The following is a 17,560-nucleotide window of genomic DNA, read 5'->3' as shown; positions in this document are numbered from 1 at the left end:
AAAAAAAAGAAGAAGACAATTTAAATCATTTAAATTGAAAGAGAATCATCTGATATTTAAAAGCTATTACCTGTTGTAGCCTTCAGATGTCCTTCCATTCTCCTGAAAGCTGCGAGGCTTTATATTTAAGATAAATCCTCCGTGTCTGCATTCCAATTGGTGGTAACGGGCAATAAGAGGAACAGCTAGAAAATTACAGTATAAGTTTGGTATTTTACTTTCTAAAGCAAAGTATGTAAAAAAGAGAGAAATTCAGTTGAAATAATAGGTCCAGTTATCATGTATCATTCAAGTAATGAAACAAGTTACTTTTAAAAATACCAATGATAATTAAATGTACAAAGAAGTCATCTAGATTAATGTGAAAATGGATCTCTGAAAATCTTAGGACCAAAAAAAAAATGAAAGTAGCTTCAAATGATTCCACTGACAGAAGAAATCAAATATATGTACGTTTAAAATAGGTATTTCTACGCCCTCATTGGAAAATTGGAAAACAGTCCTGGCCCAAATAACTTTTTGGTTCCTAAACTCTCATTAATTCCTGAGTTTCAAAATTTTAGATTCTTACCTTCAGTTTTGAGTTATAATTTCCATTTAGTTCTTGGTTTTAGAATTTTACATTTTTATCCGTATGTTTTTCACTATGAATACTTACTTTTAATCCTAAGTTTTGATGTTTGTTTGAATTAGTTCATAGAAAATGAATGTAGATGACCAAAAGTGAGCATCAATGAGAATTCAAGAGTAAAGGTGTAAAACTTGAAACATAAAATACTAAATGAAAACTAAAATCGAAACTTTAGTTTTGAAATCTAAGGACCAAATAAGAACTAAACACAAATTCAAACATAAAAATGTATATTGAATAAAATCTATACTCAATAATTTTTCCTAAAATGTATCATAGCAAAGAAAAAGTTATGACTACGGTTCTTAAAAACAGAAGTACAAAAATAAAATCAAATTTGATACTATATGTTTCCGATCTAATCAGTATAGTTGATTTTAGCATTAATAAGGATCCAATAAATAATTCTGCAGATGTAATTGAAGGAAACCATCACTCGACAAAGCTTTGGATAAATTCTCAGATAACAAAATATGCTCTAACAGTAGTTATTTAGTTTTTAGATGCGTTAAAAGAAGGAAAGGAAGATACCTAAACCTTCGCCGCCCATTGCAACGACTTTTTGATAAGTTTGCATTCCTTCTTCAGTGTTTCTCCTCGGCCATGCCTAAAATTGAGCTCTGGAACACAACAAAGTGGTTAAGAGTGAGATCAGCTGCTGATTCAAATATACCTTCGCCTTTTTTTTGTTCTCTTTCGTGTCACTCAATTGCAATCAGTTTATGAGAAATTGCATCGATCTCAAATGCCACCAAATTTCCTATCCAGCCTAAAGCGGCATACTCATCCCCTGATTTGGATTGCCGGCATAATCTGTGCTGCCATAGCCCTAGCAGTGATAATCGCAGGCATCGTCATCTTCATCGGCTATGTGACGATCCGCCCTAGGGTGCCTACAATCAGCGTAACCGACGGACATCTCGACAGAATCCGAAGCAGCAGAACCGGCTTGCTTGAAGTCCAGATGAAGATCGTCGTCCGAGCCGAGAATCAAAATGCTAGAGCACACGCAAGCTTCTCACATACCGATTTCGTCCTTATCTTCGACGGCATAGAAATCGCATCACTGGTGGCTCACCGACCGTTCAAAGTGAACAAGATGAGTTACCTGGATTTGCATTTCTTAGTGGAATCATCGGCGATTCCGCTAAATCCAACGCAGATGCAGCATCTAGGCTGGTCGCTGAAGAGGAATCTGATGCAGTTCGATCTGAAAGGAAGCTCGAGAACTCGATGGAGAGTGGGAGTTCTTGGACCGCTGAAGTTTTGGTGCCGTTTGAACTGCCATCTCAGGTTTTACCCGCGCAATGGAAGCTACATTCCCGCTCCCTGTTCTTCGAGGAATAAGTAATTTGCAGAAAAATGAAAATTTTAATTTGGAAATTTTAAAAGAATCAAATCTCCGCCGTTCGTCAAGATCGGGCTAGTATAAGTACGTATAAACCTCAGATTATTGTTAGTATCTTTTTTATTATTATTATTTTATTTTCCAAAATAATATCTAAGTTTTTATATTTATTTTTTTATTCCTGCCCTTCTATTTCTATGTATTTTCTATTAAGAAGTAGAAAAAAATATATATATATTTTCGATTTTTTTTTTCAATTTAGTTTACTTTTTTCAAATATTGACCCGGCTAGATTTGGGGTGTGACTCTGATACCATATTAGATGAACATAACTCCTCCACAATAGTGTATGATATTATCTACGGTGAGCATAAACTCTTATGGTTTTACTTTGAGTTTCTCCAAAATGCCTTATAACAAGGTAGATAGTATTCCTTGATTATAAACTCATCTCTAAACTAGCTGACGTGGGACTTTCATCCAACAATCTTAAACAAGGTTATTATGAAATTAAAAAAAATAAATACATAACGACTCGACAAACAAACCCAACCCAACTAAAAAATTGGGCTGGGTTATGAACTTGTGGGTTCCACGAGTCACCAACCCAACCAACCTAGATACGGACGAGAATATCGTCTATGCTCTTGTTTATGTTTATGTTGCATTCAAATTAGAGTAGTCGACTAGCCCATATTAATTTATAAATATACAACTAAACTCGTACATTTTGAGTTAAATTATGGATTTTTGTGGGTATGGTTGAGTTTAAATAAATTAAAACTTTATACGGTTCGTTCATGAGTTCCTAACTATATTGAGTTGTATCACTTTCGTGTACTCATCGGACGACAACCCTTTCGAGGGTTCCTTAAGGACCGATTCACTCTGCGTAGATTGACTAAACACAAAAAGCCTTCCACTAACCGGCGATCGTGTTTTTCATAGGATTTCTCGTTACTAACGTCAGCATTCTCGCTTTTAATATCTTTAGGTGTTGTCACCAAAATCCTTCCCTAATTGGCACATCCTCCTCTTACTTATTATTAATTTTAAAATATTATAAAAAGGTTTCTTATTTAAAAGAGATTTTTTCAAAAAATTTATAAAAGTTGGTTATAATTTTTAATTAAATATTTAAAAATAAGTTAAAAGAGATGGAATGACATTTTATTTTGTTTTTTTTTTAATTAAATAAATGGCACTAACAATCGGAATTAACCTAACCGCGAATGGCTAAATTTCCCTCCAAGATTCATCACCACTTCTGGTCCGTGTCAATCATGGAGTTGCTTCCATTACCAGTTGCCATTTTCTCGTTCAATATCAAAATTCTCTCGCATGCAGAGTTTCTCTTTCTCTAGCATTGCCTTTTTGCTGCGATTCTCTCGTGCTTTAATTCGCCTGCATTCTCCTTTAACTGTAAGCTTTTTGCTTCCTCGTATCGCTATTATTAACTCGCTTTCATTAATTTCCTTTACTCTTTTGATTTGCATTGTTTTTTGATCTATCATGATCTAGGAATGATGTCTTTAGTCTAAAGATGAAACAATCGGACTCTGTTTAGGTTCGTTGGGTTTGTGTGCGATGTATGAAAATCTGAGAGGTGGAAGACGAAGAAGGAAGGGAAAATTGATGGACGGGACACTCGATAGATCACTTTCTCTGATATAATCACGAGAAAATGTGTTGGACGTTTCTTTTTTTTTTTTCCAATAATCTTTACTCATATCTGTCGCTATTTTTTCTGTGAATTCAATTTCGTACGTGTTAAATAATCAATATTATGGTTATTAATTGCTTATTCTTAAGAAGATTTTGAGTTGCTTTGTAGAAAGAATCTGGTGTAAAAAATTCTCTTCAGAACCCTATAAATTTTGTTTTGAAATAGAGCAGTTTTGTCTCTGCCCCCAGTGTTGCACTCTGAAGTTGGGAACAACATTTATGTTATTATAAGTTTTGAGATTCGATTAACAATATGGTCGATTATCTTTTTGTTCTTGTCATGAGATTCTGTGCCAGATTGGGAAATAGTTGCGTCTAGTACACAAACTAAGCTTTTGAGGAAATTTGGTATTAATTTTTTACCTGCTTAATTGATAGACTTTCATGGGTCCAGTTTGCTTGAAGGGATTTGTTTGTTATGCAGAGTTACAGCCTTCAGGAAAAGTTGTTGGCATGTAGTTTAGCAAGAAAGGTAGTGGTAGTGGTACTGGTGGGTTCAATGGCCTTGCTTTCTGAGTTTCGGAATATCACAATATTCTTGGTCACGAGGTCTTTCTCGTTTTTCATACGTACGTGCTCATTTATCTTTAAAACCTTTGTTGTTGTTGTTCAAACTTGGTTGGAGCTGTTGAAGACCTCGGTCAGTTTTCACTTGAATATATTTTGGACCACTTCGATGTGGATAATTGCGTTCGTCTCTCTTCTTGGACGAATTGTAGTTGCTTTACAGAGGGAAAGGCAGGTTAGCCTTCTTGACCTATTGTTACTGCTTGTCTTATGTTCTTGTTCACTTATGATTTCTGTGTTTCTTTGGCTTTCTTTTCTCTGTTTTGGTTCTAGATACGTCAATTGAGAAAAATATGTTCTAAGAAAATATTCTTCAACCTACTGTAGACGTTTTAGACTTAAATTTTTATATGCAACATTATGGTGATTGTCGTTTGCTTGCGTGTAGCAGTTAGCTGGGTACTCAAAGTACACTTACATGACACATTTTTACAAGTTTTCTAGCTATAAATGGATATGGTATTGAAGTGGTAAAATTTGAAAAGATCAAATAATTACAATTGTAACCAGCGATCGGAATTTAGTTGGGAATCCTTAATCTTCATAGCAGAAAAATTATGTCAATAAGGTTTTCAGAACTTGGAAAGGGATGAAGAAACTAACCATTGAGTTCTTTGCAACGTGAGTTATTGAAACAATAATTTGAACTTTTTTTCAATTATTACCAGTCAACTGGAGAATTATTGTTCAAGCATTGGTTTATCCATTTTTCTTTTCTTTGTCAGTCTCATATATTTTTGGTATGATTATAGCAGAAAGTTCCCATCTATGAATTAGATTTTGTTCCAGTATTGTCTGTTGGTGGTTTTTGGGATCTCTACTATTCATGAAGTAATTGGAGTACCAAGTAGGCTGCTTAGACTTATTCTGGTCATTTATGAGTTAGATTTTTTTTTTCTTGATAGTGACTGATTTTGTGCAGTTGCAACAAAATTTGCAATTTCTGGAAATTGAGTTTGAAAATGTTTTGTGGGAAAGAAAGGAGTTTCAAAAACATTTTCAGGCTGCTATGAAAGAGCAGAAGGTGGTGGAATTGATGTTGGATGAACTTGAAATGATACATGAAAAGGCGACCGGCAAAATTTCACACTTAGAAAGTGAGGTAGTGACCTGTCATAACTTCTTTAAGCTCTAGCTGCTGTACTAGATCCTGCACTAAATGTCATAATTGCATTGTGGAAGATTGAAACTGAGAGTGACTTATCATAGTTCTGATAAGAAGTGGACAGAGGAATCTATGGTATATAGGAGACAGTTGAACTTTGACGTCAAAACCGTGGTTTACTTTTTTTGAGCTGAAGACTTATATATCTGTGAAGAACTCAAGGACACTCCTTACAATATATCGGAAAATAGAGACTTTCTCACCCACACACATACACACAGAATGACACAAAGTTATTATGTGAATGTACCTTTAATCCATTAGAAGGTCCTGCAACAGTGTTTGCTGTGTTGTTGTCCTATCCTCCATGGCAACATATTCGAGTTCAATGAAACACAGATGTAACTTGATTCCAAGAAAGGAAAATTTTGTTTGTTTCTTTTTTCTTCAGTAGGTTGAGAAGCTGGCATACAAAATCATCAGGAAAGCTTTGCGTGCGTCAAACCATGTATTTCACTTATTTATTTATTTTACTTTATAGATATACAATGCAGCTTGCTCAGATGTGATATGTGAAGTAATTACACGCACATTGCATGAAGCCAAGGGAATCGTCCGTTCCTATTTTTACAACACAATTTGCCTATTCAAGGGTTCATTCTAGTTTTTTATTTCACTCTTGACAATTTAACTCACTAAATAACCGCACGTAGAACCAACTATTGAGTCCACTCCCACTACCAAGTCTACGCGTACAATTGATTCCAATCATGAGTCCACATGTAATATTGATTCCAATCATGGGTCCTCTCCTGCTATCGTAGAGTCATCAACTGAACCATTTATTCCACCTCCACTGCCAGATTCAGTGTTCTCTTAGGTATACGTTAGAAGGAAAGCCATTTGAGAATTAATACAAGTCCAAACATCCAATTCGACCCGAAATGAAGATGCAACACAGGTACCAATAGATGATAGGCCAGTAGCTTTCTGAAAAACTACTAAAGAATGCACAAAACGACCCTTATGCCCCTATCAAATTATATCTCTCTTGAAAAACTATCCCCATCACACAAGAGTTTTATTATGAGTCTGAATTCAGTTGTTATAACTCATACAGTTTTTCAAGTTTTATCCAAAAGAGAATGACATGATGGTATGGGAGAATGACTGATTTTATCAAGAAAAAATTGGGAAAGGGATAGTATGCACTAATTATGTGCCCTCACAGCTTCACGAGTTAGTGGTAATAGATGAACAAAAGGACTTCACAGCTCAATGTTTCATGAGTTAGTGGGAAGAGATGATATCTATTCCTTAGTTTGAGAGTAGTGTTGAAGGGATGAACTTAATTTAAGGAATATTTGTGTTATTCATAGACTTAATTTAAGGAACATTTTTGCATTCTCATTAAATAAAAGGTACATGTATTTTTCTGAATGGTCACATAGTACCTGAAGATTTAGTTAGCTTTTCTGTATTATAAAGGTAGGTACATGAAAACTATTAAGAAATTGCCACCATTACTACAGAGTTCCTTTGAAATTTCGGTTGTTCCAAGATTTACTGAAAAGGCAGGCTCCTGCAGGCTGCAGCCATATGATTCCTCTGTGGTGTGAATTTAGACTAGTGATGTGTATTGACTCGTGGAATAGGATGTCTAATTATTTACTAGTCCTCTGAGTTTGCCGCTAAATTAGACTACAGGTAGTTTTTGAAGTATTTCTGGACTTATCGTTAAAATCCCTTACCATAACAGTATGCGCCATTCTTCTTGTAATACTCTTAACAATTGAATAGGTTTTTCCACCAAAGTTATGTAAAGGCTGGAAATCAATTTTAGCTATCTTATGTAGAGAAGAGGAAAGACAGTGATAAATGCGTTACGTCATAACCTGAACTGTTGAGTTTTTCTTGTAGTATATCTTCTTGCTTTTTGAAGTTGTGTGGTATGTTAATATTAGTTTAGATCTCTTGCTTCAAATAAATAGGCGTAATTTGATCCAACAGCTGCATAAATTGAGAAACGAAAATCTTCGACTGCAAGAAATCAAGGGTAAGACATGCTGGCAGACTTGACAGCGACATTACCTTTGGTATCTCATCATGCTCATCCATCTATAGTGGCAGCAGCATTGTTCAAGACCTCTTTCAAAGTGATATTTGGAAAGACGATAATATACCTAAAGCAAGATTGATCGAACTTTTAGAATCTGGGTTAAGATCTGGTCCCCGCTCTCTTAGTTCTGAAGTATCAAAAGATGAAGATGATAAAGATGTCGCCGAAACTCTTGATGAACAGAGAGAGATTGCCACTTTTGGTTGGAATGATTATATGGAAAGCTGAAGAGTCTCACTTGTGCCTGGTTATGGCTCTTTTGTTTGTGGTTAGCATCTCATTAAAGAGCGTTGCTGAGTTTTTCACGGCCATAAAGAATAAACCTGCCTTGGATGCTGTTGCTCTTTTGAGCTTCAACTGGTTCATACTTGGAATACATGCTTACCCGATGCTGCCAAATATTGCTCGTTTGCTTGTTCCTCTGACCTCGAGGTTTGTTGGACAAATAGTGGAATGGTTTGGTTTCTCCATTTTCTGATCCAATCTAAACTACTTCCTGCAACTCGAGAGGTACATCACCTAATCCCATTAGACAATGGATCATAAAACTTTATCTTCTAGTCGTGAATTTTCCATGTAGCATGCGATACATAGGGGTTTAAAAGTTGTTTATTCATCTTTACCATGATCTCAATGTGAATTCTCAATATTGTTTATAACTTATACATGGGTTAGACTATCTACTTTAATGTAACTTATTTGTTTGTTCACTTCTGTGACTATGAGTGATCCGTTCTCACGTCTTTCCAAGCTTTATGCAATTGATTAAGTTTCTATATAGAAAGCCCACAATTATGAGTCATCACATTTGGGGACTTTTATGATGTATTGGACTCTATCATTGGATCAAGCCGTGGGTGCTGATGCTCGTCTTCACTACCATAATTTCTGCAGGTAAAGCAAACAAACTAGTTGGATATGTATTGAGTATTTATTTGACTTGTCTTCTAAATATTAGGAAGTTATTTACTATCTATACTTTAGTTGAATATTCAACCTATGCATATTATGTTGATGATTATTGAGAGAGAGAGTAGTCTCACGTGGGTTAATTAAGAGGAAGATCATGGGTTTATAAGTAAGGAATAGTATCTCCATTGATATGAGGCATTTTGGGAAAATCCAAAGCAAAACCATGAGAGTTTATGCTCAAAGTGGATAATATCCTACTATTGTGGAGGTTTGTGATTCCTAACATATTATACAAAAAAAAAAAAAAACATACAACTTGGATAATTATTGGATACGTATTGAATATTCTGAATAGTATTATACATACATTAAAAATAATACATTAATACATTTCGAGAGTAGGATAAATCTAAGTCATTTTTAGTTTTTTTTTCCAAAAAGGTTTAAGTCGTGTGTGCTTTTGCTGGCCTACATGGGTCGGGTCGGGTGGTTGTAGTTGACAACCATAGCTACCATATTATGAAGGCCTTTCTTCCAAAGAAATGAGTATAACCAAATCCTAATGGAACTTTAAATTATTGTTATAATTGTTTTGAATGGAAGGACAGATGTGTGGCTGGGGGCTGTTCATTGAATAAAGTCCACAGTTTTGTCTTAAGCTTTAGACTCAAAAGTGGATTCTTCTTGATTTAGGCCTGTGCTTTGATTCATTAAATGTTTGGTTTTGAATGCTTGGCTTGTATTTTGCCACATTACTTTGCCACTTATTGTCTTTATTCTTGTGATATTGGTTGGCCGACTTGTCGGTTAAAATGCTCTGGGGACCAGTTTTTGTTCTTTATTACTCTTTGCTAATAAGCACAATATGTGAGATAACTCCTTGTTACTCTAAATTATTGGTTGAGTTGAGAAGTGTCAGTAATCAGCTAGAAGTTTTTACTAGATGGTGATGCTTTGCTAGTTGAACTTGGTCGAAATATTAGTTCCTATTCGATAGGGTTAATTGTGTCATCTGGTTCTTGCACGGTACACCATATTGCATAATGTTTGAATTGGGTTTAGGCTAACGTGTTGTATCGTGGTCGGTCAAGGATAATACATGTTTCAAAGGAAAAAAATTATATGGTATTACTATTGAGTGTTTGCATAATGTTTGAACTGTGTTTAGGCTGACGTCTTGTGTTGTAGTCGATCGAGGATGTACATGTTACGAAGCGGAGAAATACTCTACGGTATCACTATGGAGTGTTTAAACGAGGTATCGTTGGCTTGGTTATTATTGTATATGGATTTGACTGAACTTTATAGATAAATTACTCACTCAACCATATTATTGAGAGATGGAAATCTTTTAATACTAGATTTGCATAATATTTACTATTTACCCATTTAAACAATGGCAAAAAGAAGGGCCTTGAATAAAATTAGTTGGTTGGGTTTACATGGGTGTATGTTAAAAATGGTTAGACGAACACGACTCTCCACAATGGTATGATTCCATTCAACACCTTCTCCCTCGAACAAACTATGCCTCTCCTTAATCGAGGCTCGTCTCCCTTTTCTTTTGAAGGCATATGTTTGACATTTGAGGATTCTATTGACCTAGTTAAATTTAGGGCATGACTTTGATACCATGTTACACGAACACGACTCTCCACAATGGTATGATATAAAGATTTCATGTTAATGGAGAGAGTATTCTTTGATTATAAATTCATGATCATTTCCTAAATCCGATGTGGAACTTTCCTTCAACAATTATAAATTTATAAACTAATTTTAAACTAAAATGATTAGAGAAATTTTAAAATCAAAAGTGTCATAGTTCATGTTGGGTTGGTAGGGCCAAGTGATTCGGGAGATTTGATTAAAGTTTATGGTCCCAAATTTCAAAGAGGGAGACTGAAAAGTCAATAGGTAAAACAAATGGGACAGAAATTGCTATGTGAATTGCTTGACAACGTCCATCACATATTATTGTATAGACCCTTTCAAAGTCGGTCATTTTTTTACTTCTTTTTCCAATTTTTCTTTACAAATATCTCTGACTATTGCATTCAAAGTTCATAAATATAATCTGAAAAAAAATGTATTATTTGTTGTTTTTAATTGATTTTTTGGGTGACAAGTTCAATCATAATTGTGTGTATGTTGCTTAGAATTTTCTTGCAGAAGTCTAATCACATTCATACAAATATTAGGTTTTTCGCGAACAGTTTGAACCTCTAATCCTGGATAAGTTAGTTTAGATATTAATAAGTTGTTATAAAATAGTTTTTCTAATGTTCTGTTCGTGACTATGATTTAGAATTTAGATTTTGTGTTCAATAGCTTCTATGTTCTTTTGTGGCATGACTATGTTACTTGATTCAAATTGTTTCTAAGGGCAGAAACTATTGAGTCGTTTTACATATGTTTTCCTCAGGAGGTCACTTAACATAAAATTGTTTCTAGCTTCATTACAATGGTTACATGAGTGAGTCGCATGAGAATAAGGTACACTTTATTGTGGTTCTTTTAAATTTATTTATAATTTTATATTTTTTAAGATCATTTTTATTTAAATATGATATGATTTCTTTATTGGGTGAGATGTAGGAAATTTTCGTGTTATTCTTATTTAAATCGCATTTACCCTTTGTTTAATACAAAAATGTCTCAAGATCTTGTAAGGTGGGAATATTTGTTTGTTTGATCTTATACATCACAAAAATTATATATTTATGAATTATTCTTTTTTATCAGACTATGAATAGTATATTAACTTGAAATTTCATATGCTTTTAATTCTTTTGACTTAGAAATTTTTTATTTCAATAATGACTTAGTTGACAAGGAGACCTCTTTTATTTGGTGTTTGTTATAAATATTTTTAAATTTTCAATAAAAACTTCGAAAACTAAAATTCAAATATTGAAAATTAAGCATGAATTATTGAAAATTATTGATCCTCCATGAATTTTCTAAATAAAATATGCCATTTTAAATAAGAGAATCTTTACAATTGAAATCCATGTGGTTAAAGAATAGTCAGTCAATTCTGTGGGACCCATCTTTTTAAAAATTAACATATTCATATATTGACTTTAATTTTACAGGCACAAACAAGAATATTTGGTAGTTTGTCTTTGCCTCAAATATATCAATTTTTTTTCTTTTTTTTTTTTTTTGGCTTATATTACACACTAAGGTTTAACAAAAATGGTATTTTTAATTTAAATAACAGTATATTATATCCAATTTTATATTCATTTATGACCAAATTAAATATTGTTGTAATAAAGTACTAACTATTTTTTTTTTATTTTACCTTTTAAAAAAAATAAATTCATTCCAAATTAATAAAAGAGAGATTTATTGCAAAATATTTTATTGTGTCATATTAATTCAAACAAAAAGAAAATTTTTTTATTGTAATAAATTCATTCTACATTTTATAATAAAAATAAATATGGTTGTCTCCACTCCACGTTATTTAAAATTTTTATTATAATTTTAATAAACTTTAAATCTTATTTTGTAATTTAAAATTTAAAAATTTGGTTGCTTTTTGTCCATACAATTATTAAATTGAGTTAACCCTAGTAACAATAATGACAATAATCAAATAAATTGAGTTTAAATTAAATTATATTCTTTAATAATCTTTTATCTTCTACGAACATCTAAATATTTAAGATAAACATAAATTGCATAGGCCTTCTAGAATACTTGACATTGGAGTGATGTCAAAAATCGTGTGGTTGTTGATGTTATGTTTGGTGTAAAAAGATTATAAATTTTAAAAATATTCCATTTTGCCCTTAAACTAATAATAATAAAAAAAAAGAATATCATTAACATTATTCTTGGCCCTGATTTAAAAAGATAGTTTTAGAAAACGATTTGTGTTATATAACTCTCGGCTAAGGAGAAGTTGACAACTAATCATATCTTTATAGTACATTTTGGGGGCATTTTAGCCCTTGTAGGTGTAGACACGAGTCACATATCCCGTACTGACCCAGTATGAAATGGTAAAGACCTATCTAAGATGAAAATATGTAAAAGGGGTTTGGAACGAGCATGCAACCATGGACAACACGTCCTAGACAAGCAAAACCGAGATATCTGTCATGCAACCATTGACAATACGAAAACTTTTAATATTTCATTTCAAAATAATATTAAACTTTCGAAAAATCCATTAATACTCTTATTAATTTTCTTGGTTTTTAAATAAAAAAAGTTAAAAATATTAAAGATTTCATTAAAAAATTTTAAGTTTAGGGGTAGGGTTGGAAATGTATGAAATTACGTATTTTTTAAGAAAAAAAGAAAGTCTAAAAAGGTAAAAAGAGTGGGACACGTCATCATCTATCATTAGCTGGACAAAGCTGTTTCCAATTTCTTGTCATTTCTCCCAAAATGATTCTTATTCCATATATTTATCAAATCTATATTTTCTCTTCTCATTTTTTATTAATATATTAAAAAATAAAATTAAAGAAATAATTTATTATAATATTTGAAACTATATAAATTAAAATTAATTCATAATTTAATCCAATAAGTATTATAGTTGGACTACCAAATAGAAATATATATATTCATATGGATTGAAAATATATTTATATTAAACGGGACGAGAACGAGGATATAATCCTGTCTCCAACCTCATTTATTTAACGGGAACAAAATGTTCTCAACTCCCTCTTATATTCAATCTCGAAACGACGAATTCCCTTCCAATTCAGGACAGATCGCCACGTGTAAAATAAACGTCATTAAACAAAAGGTGCACGTGCATTTACTATTACCACGCTCACCGGCATTATCGTAAATAATATAAAATCCATGCCCATTTTGTCTAGTGTTCCTCACGCGGAAGAGAGGCCCCGCTTGGTTTGAAATTAATTATTAAAATCCCAAAAAGACATTTTTATTTATTTAAAAAAAGTAAATAAATAAAAAAAACATCTATTTTTAAAATATTTAATATTACCTTTAAAGTTGCAAAATTATTCTTAAAGTATAAATTATAAGATTAAAAATAATATTTCTAACCCAATATTTTTTATAAGATTAAAAATATATTTTGATATTATATTATAAACTCCATTACATTATATTTGTATTTAAAAAGAGTTAAAATTAGTCTCTATTGTCAAAAAAATTTTATTTATTAATTTTAAAAACAAGTTCCCATTTTTTTATTTTTTTTACATAAAAAATTATTATTATTATTTGAAATTTTTTAAAATAAAAATTATGTAAACTAATTTTAAAATTAATTAAAAAGAGAATAAAACTAAAATCATAGCTTAACCTTTTTATAATTTAGCCCAAAAAGGAAAATCGATGTGACACGTGTCACGATATCATTCGTTTATGGCTTCTATATATATAACCTTCGCACCACTCAGCATCCATATTCCTCGATAGGGTTTCACAAGCCTTAAATGCCCAACAATTTCTCTCTCTCTTCTCTCTCAGTGGTGATTGTTTTTCATTTCTCTTTCTCTATGCCCTTTTCTAGTTGAGTCATCGGCGGTCTCTAATTCGCTTGGTGCAGGTCGGGAACTGCTTCGCTTCTTGATTTTGTGCTCTTAAATTTCCTCTGCTGTAAGAGGAAATAATCGCGCGAATTGGATCCCGCCTTGCATCAACTGAATCCGAGACTGCGATGAAGATTGCATGGATCTTGCTTCTTTTTCCGGATGCAGATTCTTCCAGGTTTGGATGTTTTCGTTCTTGTAATTTACTATTTTAAGATCTGGAAAAATCGTTCATAGGAGCTAGTTCGTTATCGAAAGTCGAAGGTTTGAATTCGCTTGAGCGGTCTGGATTTTATTGATCTTTGCGCGTGATGTTGTTTGTGTTAATGCGTATTTAGAATAGTTAATTGTTTTGTAAGAGTATACTTGATTACCTCGTTGAAGGTTTCTGTGTGTTTTTTACTGTTGATTTGGCGGAATCGGTTTATGTTATAGCTTGATGATGTCTCTATTCGGACTTCGGTGACGGTTTTTCTCGCCTGCTTTGATTTGAAAATTAAATGGTAATGGAAGAAACTAAAAGTGCTTTTTGTCAATGTGAACAAATCATGGTTTGTGCAGTGCGATTACTGTGGTCCACGTTTGCGTCATTGGCTTTCTTGATTCTTCTGTTATGCAATTGTTCTATGGATTCACAATGCGTTTCGAGTAAAATTCCATTAACAACGGATCACTTTGGTTGTTTCTTGTTTTACTATATATATTTATATTTTTTTAAATTTTGTCCTCCCTCCTGTTGCTTTTAGCATCTTCTTTATAGAAGTACTTCGCAGTCTGGCACCACACCGTCGTCGAATCTTTTAGTGCTCTTTTCCGACCGAGCTCAGAGGGTACTTTTTATTCTCTATATGTAGTAACTTTTATTTTGGGCATCTTTCTCAAGATGCTTATCCACTATTATTCTAATTGCAAAATTCGTAGTTACCCGTTACTCCCTTTGATGGCCATTTTAGTAAACCGTCGAGGCCATTTTCTTTTCAGAATACTTGACTTGGAATCTATTTGTTGATTGCAGAGAGTCCTAATTTCTGTATACGCTTTTTATTCATCTTTTTCTTAGTCGTTGTTAACCTGTTTGCTCATCTTGGGAATAGTAATTCATTATAACTCGATTGTTATATGGAAAATATAAATACTTTTTTTTCCTTTTTACCAATGAACTGGTTTGCTTGAATTTGTAGATTTTGTTTTTTCCGTCGGATTTTGTGCACAATCCTCCCCCTTGCATTTAGTATTGTAAGTTTTTCTAACAAACTTCTGATCTCGGCAATAAGAAATGGTGGAAACTAACCAAGGTAAGTCAGCCTTTTTCCTCTGTTTACGGCATGTGAAGTTGTTATATTTGTTAACAAATTCTGTTCATTTCTTGGAAGGTTTTGGGTAATAATGGAACCAAATCGCTCTCTGTTGCAAAAGCTGTTATTTTGATTATGCTGTGGAATGTGCCACCAATGCCTCCTGTATATATATATATATATATATATATATATATATATATATATATTGTTATTACTTACACGCCTTTGGTCGGTCTTATTTCAGAAGTGAATATTAGAAAATAGCTGTAATGACATATATAGATGAAAAGGAAATCTTATTAAAGTTTTGTTCTGTTTCCTCGAACCTATTAAAAGCTTAGTAAGAACTGTTTGTTTTTCTTTACTTCATGTGAAAACAAACCTGAGTTGTTGAGTTATTTTTCCGTATTTCTTGAAATTTGGCTACGAACCCTTTTCTGGAAAACAAAAAACGAAATAATTGGAGATATTCTCTTCTACAGCTGCCAACTATTGCATGAGCACGCACGGTGTGGCTTGATCGAACACAGGACCATGGGAGTAGGCCTGGGCTTGGGCCCTTGGACGAGCTTTGTACAGATTGGAAGATGGGCCACAGCTCTTCGACGAGGTATGTACAGTTTGAATGCCACTGGTAAGGGATGTTTCATTGGTTTAGTCTGGTGGCTTTTATTTTATTTTTATGAAATATTTGAAACCAATCCCTTTGATATATTATAATTGACCTAAAAACATCAGAAAGCCAAACAGAATCAAACCAGTGGCGAATTAAACCACTTTAATTGTATTCAATTCTTTCTTTTTTTTTTTTTTTTTAATGACGTTAGTCTTGCTTGATTCCATTTGGACATAAATTTAAGACAAATCAAACCATTAATAGTGGTTTGTTTGGAGATTAATATCTTTGTTCATGTAGGCCCTCTTTTTTCCATACTCTTTCAGGGTCGATTGCAACAAGATGAGTATTAATGCTTTTGTGTTTTGTTCATATGGTTTAGGGACTATAAGTATTAGTAGTAACACTCTTTTTTTTTTCATGCTTATGACACATTTATAAAAAAAAAAAGAAACTTAATTGTGCGGATATATTTGAACCTAACTATTAGTAATTGGATTATTTTAAGATAATCGTAGATAGAAATAATGCTTCAACAGATTTATAGTATGTCGCTTTTGACCGCTCGCCACTCTCCCCTTTCCAGGCCGAGGCCTCCCTCAATAGGTTCTAAGGAAGACCGCGCCCTGAATCAATTAATAAGCTTTTTTATTTGATTAAAGGGAAAAATTACTATTTATTAACTTAACTAGTGTTTCAGGAGAATCGAGTCATTTAGTCTGTTCATAATGTAAAGCAAGGGGCAAAGCTTCTACACTTTGGAGTTGCCATCCACACCACACCATAATATATGAAGTTTTCCAAAAAAAAACTTGCTAGGGAAGGAAACCATTACTCGACAAAGCTTTGTATTATTTTGTTAATTTATTGCTTGGTGGCATAAGAAGATTGGCTTAATCAGAACGACTTTTAAATAAGTCGATTTAGAGATATTCATTTAACTTATCAGGTCAAGGTTTCACCTTGTGTTCATTTAACTTATCAGGTCAAGGTCTCACCTTGTCTGGAATGAGGGAAGAATAACTCTTTATATTCGACTTCTCTATTATTTTTTATAATATTTTTGTTTTTTTTTTCCTTAAAAAATATAGATAAATAATTGATAGATTTTATAAAAGCTCAACAGAATATGGAAGGCATGTGGAGGAGAAAGTGGAAATGGGCAGCCCACTTTACTTTGTTTTGTTTTGTTTTGTTTCGTAGCATTTAAACAAATGGGTAATGAATGAACGAATGAAAATGAAAAGCTTCTAAAAGCCAAATCCTTTGATCATTCATCTTCACGATGCCATTGCCTTTTCTTCAACCATTCTTTCTTTTTCTTAATTGTGTTTGTTTTCTTTGGTGAGAGGTCCTCAATCCGGATCGGACTTATGTGAATCGCTATTAAAACGTTGATATTTACTATATTTTTTTTTGTAAGATAATCAAGCTAGAATCAGTGGTGTTCGTGCGTTTGATGTAAAATTTGAGCACGCTTATTATATTTTTGCAAGTTTCTTAAACTGAAAAAAAAAAAAAAAATGTTTAAACAAAATCATTCTAAAATTTAATGACCAATACAATAATTAAACTTTATTGTTGTTATTATTATTATTTTATATTTTCAGATGCATTATAAAAAAGTTTTAAATAAATAAATTTCTGATTACATTATTAATTAAATCAATTAATGAATCAAACATTCCATCTCTGGAAGGCA

At 32.7% G+C, this 17,560-nt stretch overlaps 1 protein-coding gene and 1 long non-coding RNA gene across 11 annotated transcripts; both read left to right on the top strand.

The window, feature by feature from the left end:
* Positions 1-3,220: 3,220 nt before the first annotated feature.
* On the top strand, positions 3,221-7,529 carry LOC111480805. Of its 7 annotated transcripts, none has more exons than XR_002717922.1 (5): positions 3,221-3,401; positions 4,002-4,052; positions 4,129-4,194; positions 4,339-4,446; positions 5,024-5,506. XR_002717922.1 is itself a non-coding variant. In XM_023125974.1 (5 exons), the coding sequence occupies exons 1-5, from the start codon at positions 3,321-3,323 to the stop codon at positions 7,453-7,455; spliced, it is 504 nt and encodes a 167-aa protein (XP_022981742.1). In that variant the 5' UTR covers positions 3,221-3,320; the 3' UTR covers positions 7,456-7,529. The 7 variants fall into 7 exon arrangements, 6 of the variants coding, with proteins under 6 accessions (XP_022981742.1, XP_022981740.1, XP_022981741.1 ...); XM_023125974.1 differs by lacking the exon at positions 4,002-4,052 and adding an exon at positions 7,387-7,529 and having other exon boundaries at positions 5,194-5,373; XM_023125972.1 differs by lacking the exon at positions 4,002-4,052 and adding an exon at positions 7,387-7,529 and having other exon boundaries at positions 4,129-4,446; positions 5,194-5,373.
* Positions 7,530-13,822: 6,293 nt separating this feature from the next.
* On the top strand, positions 13,823-16,888 carry LOC111480807. 4 transcript variants are annotated; one of them, XR_002717925.1, is made up of 4 exons: positions 13,823-13,884; positions 13,962-14,774; positions 15,126-15,852; positions 16,559-16,888. It is a non-coding gene; the product is annotated as an uncharacterized LOC111480807 (long non-coding RNA). The 4 variants fall into 4 exon arrangements; XR_002717926.1 differs by lacking the exon at positions 16,559-16,888 and having other exon boundaries at positions 13,962-14,447; positions 14,691-14,774; positions 15,126-16,225; XR_002717924.1 differs by lacking the exon at positions 16,559-16,888 and having other exon boundaries at positions 15,126-15,239; positions 15,318-16,225.
* Positions 16,889-17,560: the final 672 nt, after the last annotated feature.

Source organism: Cucurbita maxima, unplaced genomic scaffold (genome assembly GCF_002738345.1).
Source record: "Cucurbita maxima cultivar Rimu unplaced genomic scaffold, Cmax_1.0 Cma_Scf00006, whole genome shotgun sequence".
Taxonomy (NCBI): domain Eukaryota; kingdom Viridiplantae; phylum Streptophyta; class Magnoliopsida; order Cucurbitales; family Cucurbitaceae; genus Cucurbita; species Cucurbita maxima.
This window is presented reverse-complemented; position numbering and strand designations above follow the sequence as displayed.

Excerpts from the sequence above, each read along its gene's own strand:
- LOC111480805 (XM_023125972.1), top strand. The coding sequence starts at position 3,321 with ATGCAGAGTTTCTCTTTCTCTAGCATTGCCTTTTTGCTGCGATTCTCT. Across the intron at positions 3,402-4,128 it reads GCCTGCATTCTCCTTTAACT|AGTTACAGCCTTCAGGAAAA; the intron begins GTAAGCTTTTTG and ends TTTGTTATGCAG. Across the intron at positions 4,447-5,193 it reads CTTTACAGAGGGAAAGGCAG|TTGCAACAAAATTTGCAATT; the intron begins GTTAGCCTTCTT and ends GATTTTGTGCAG.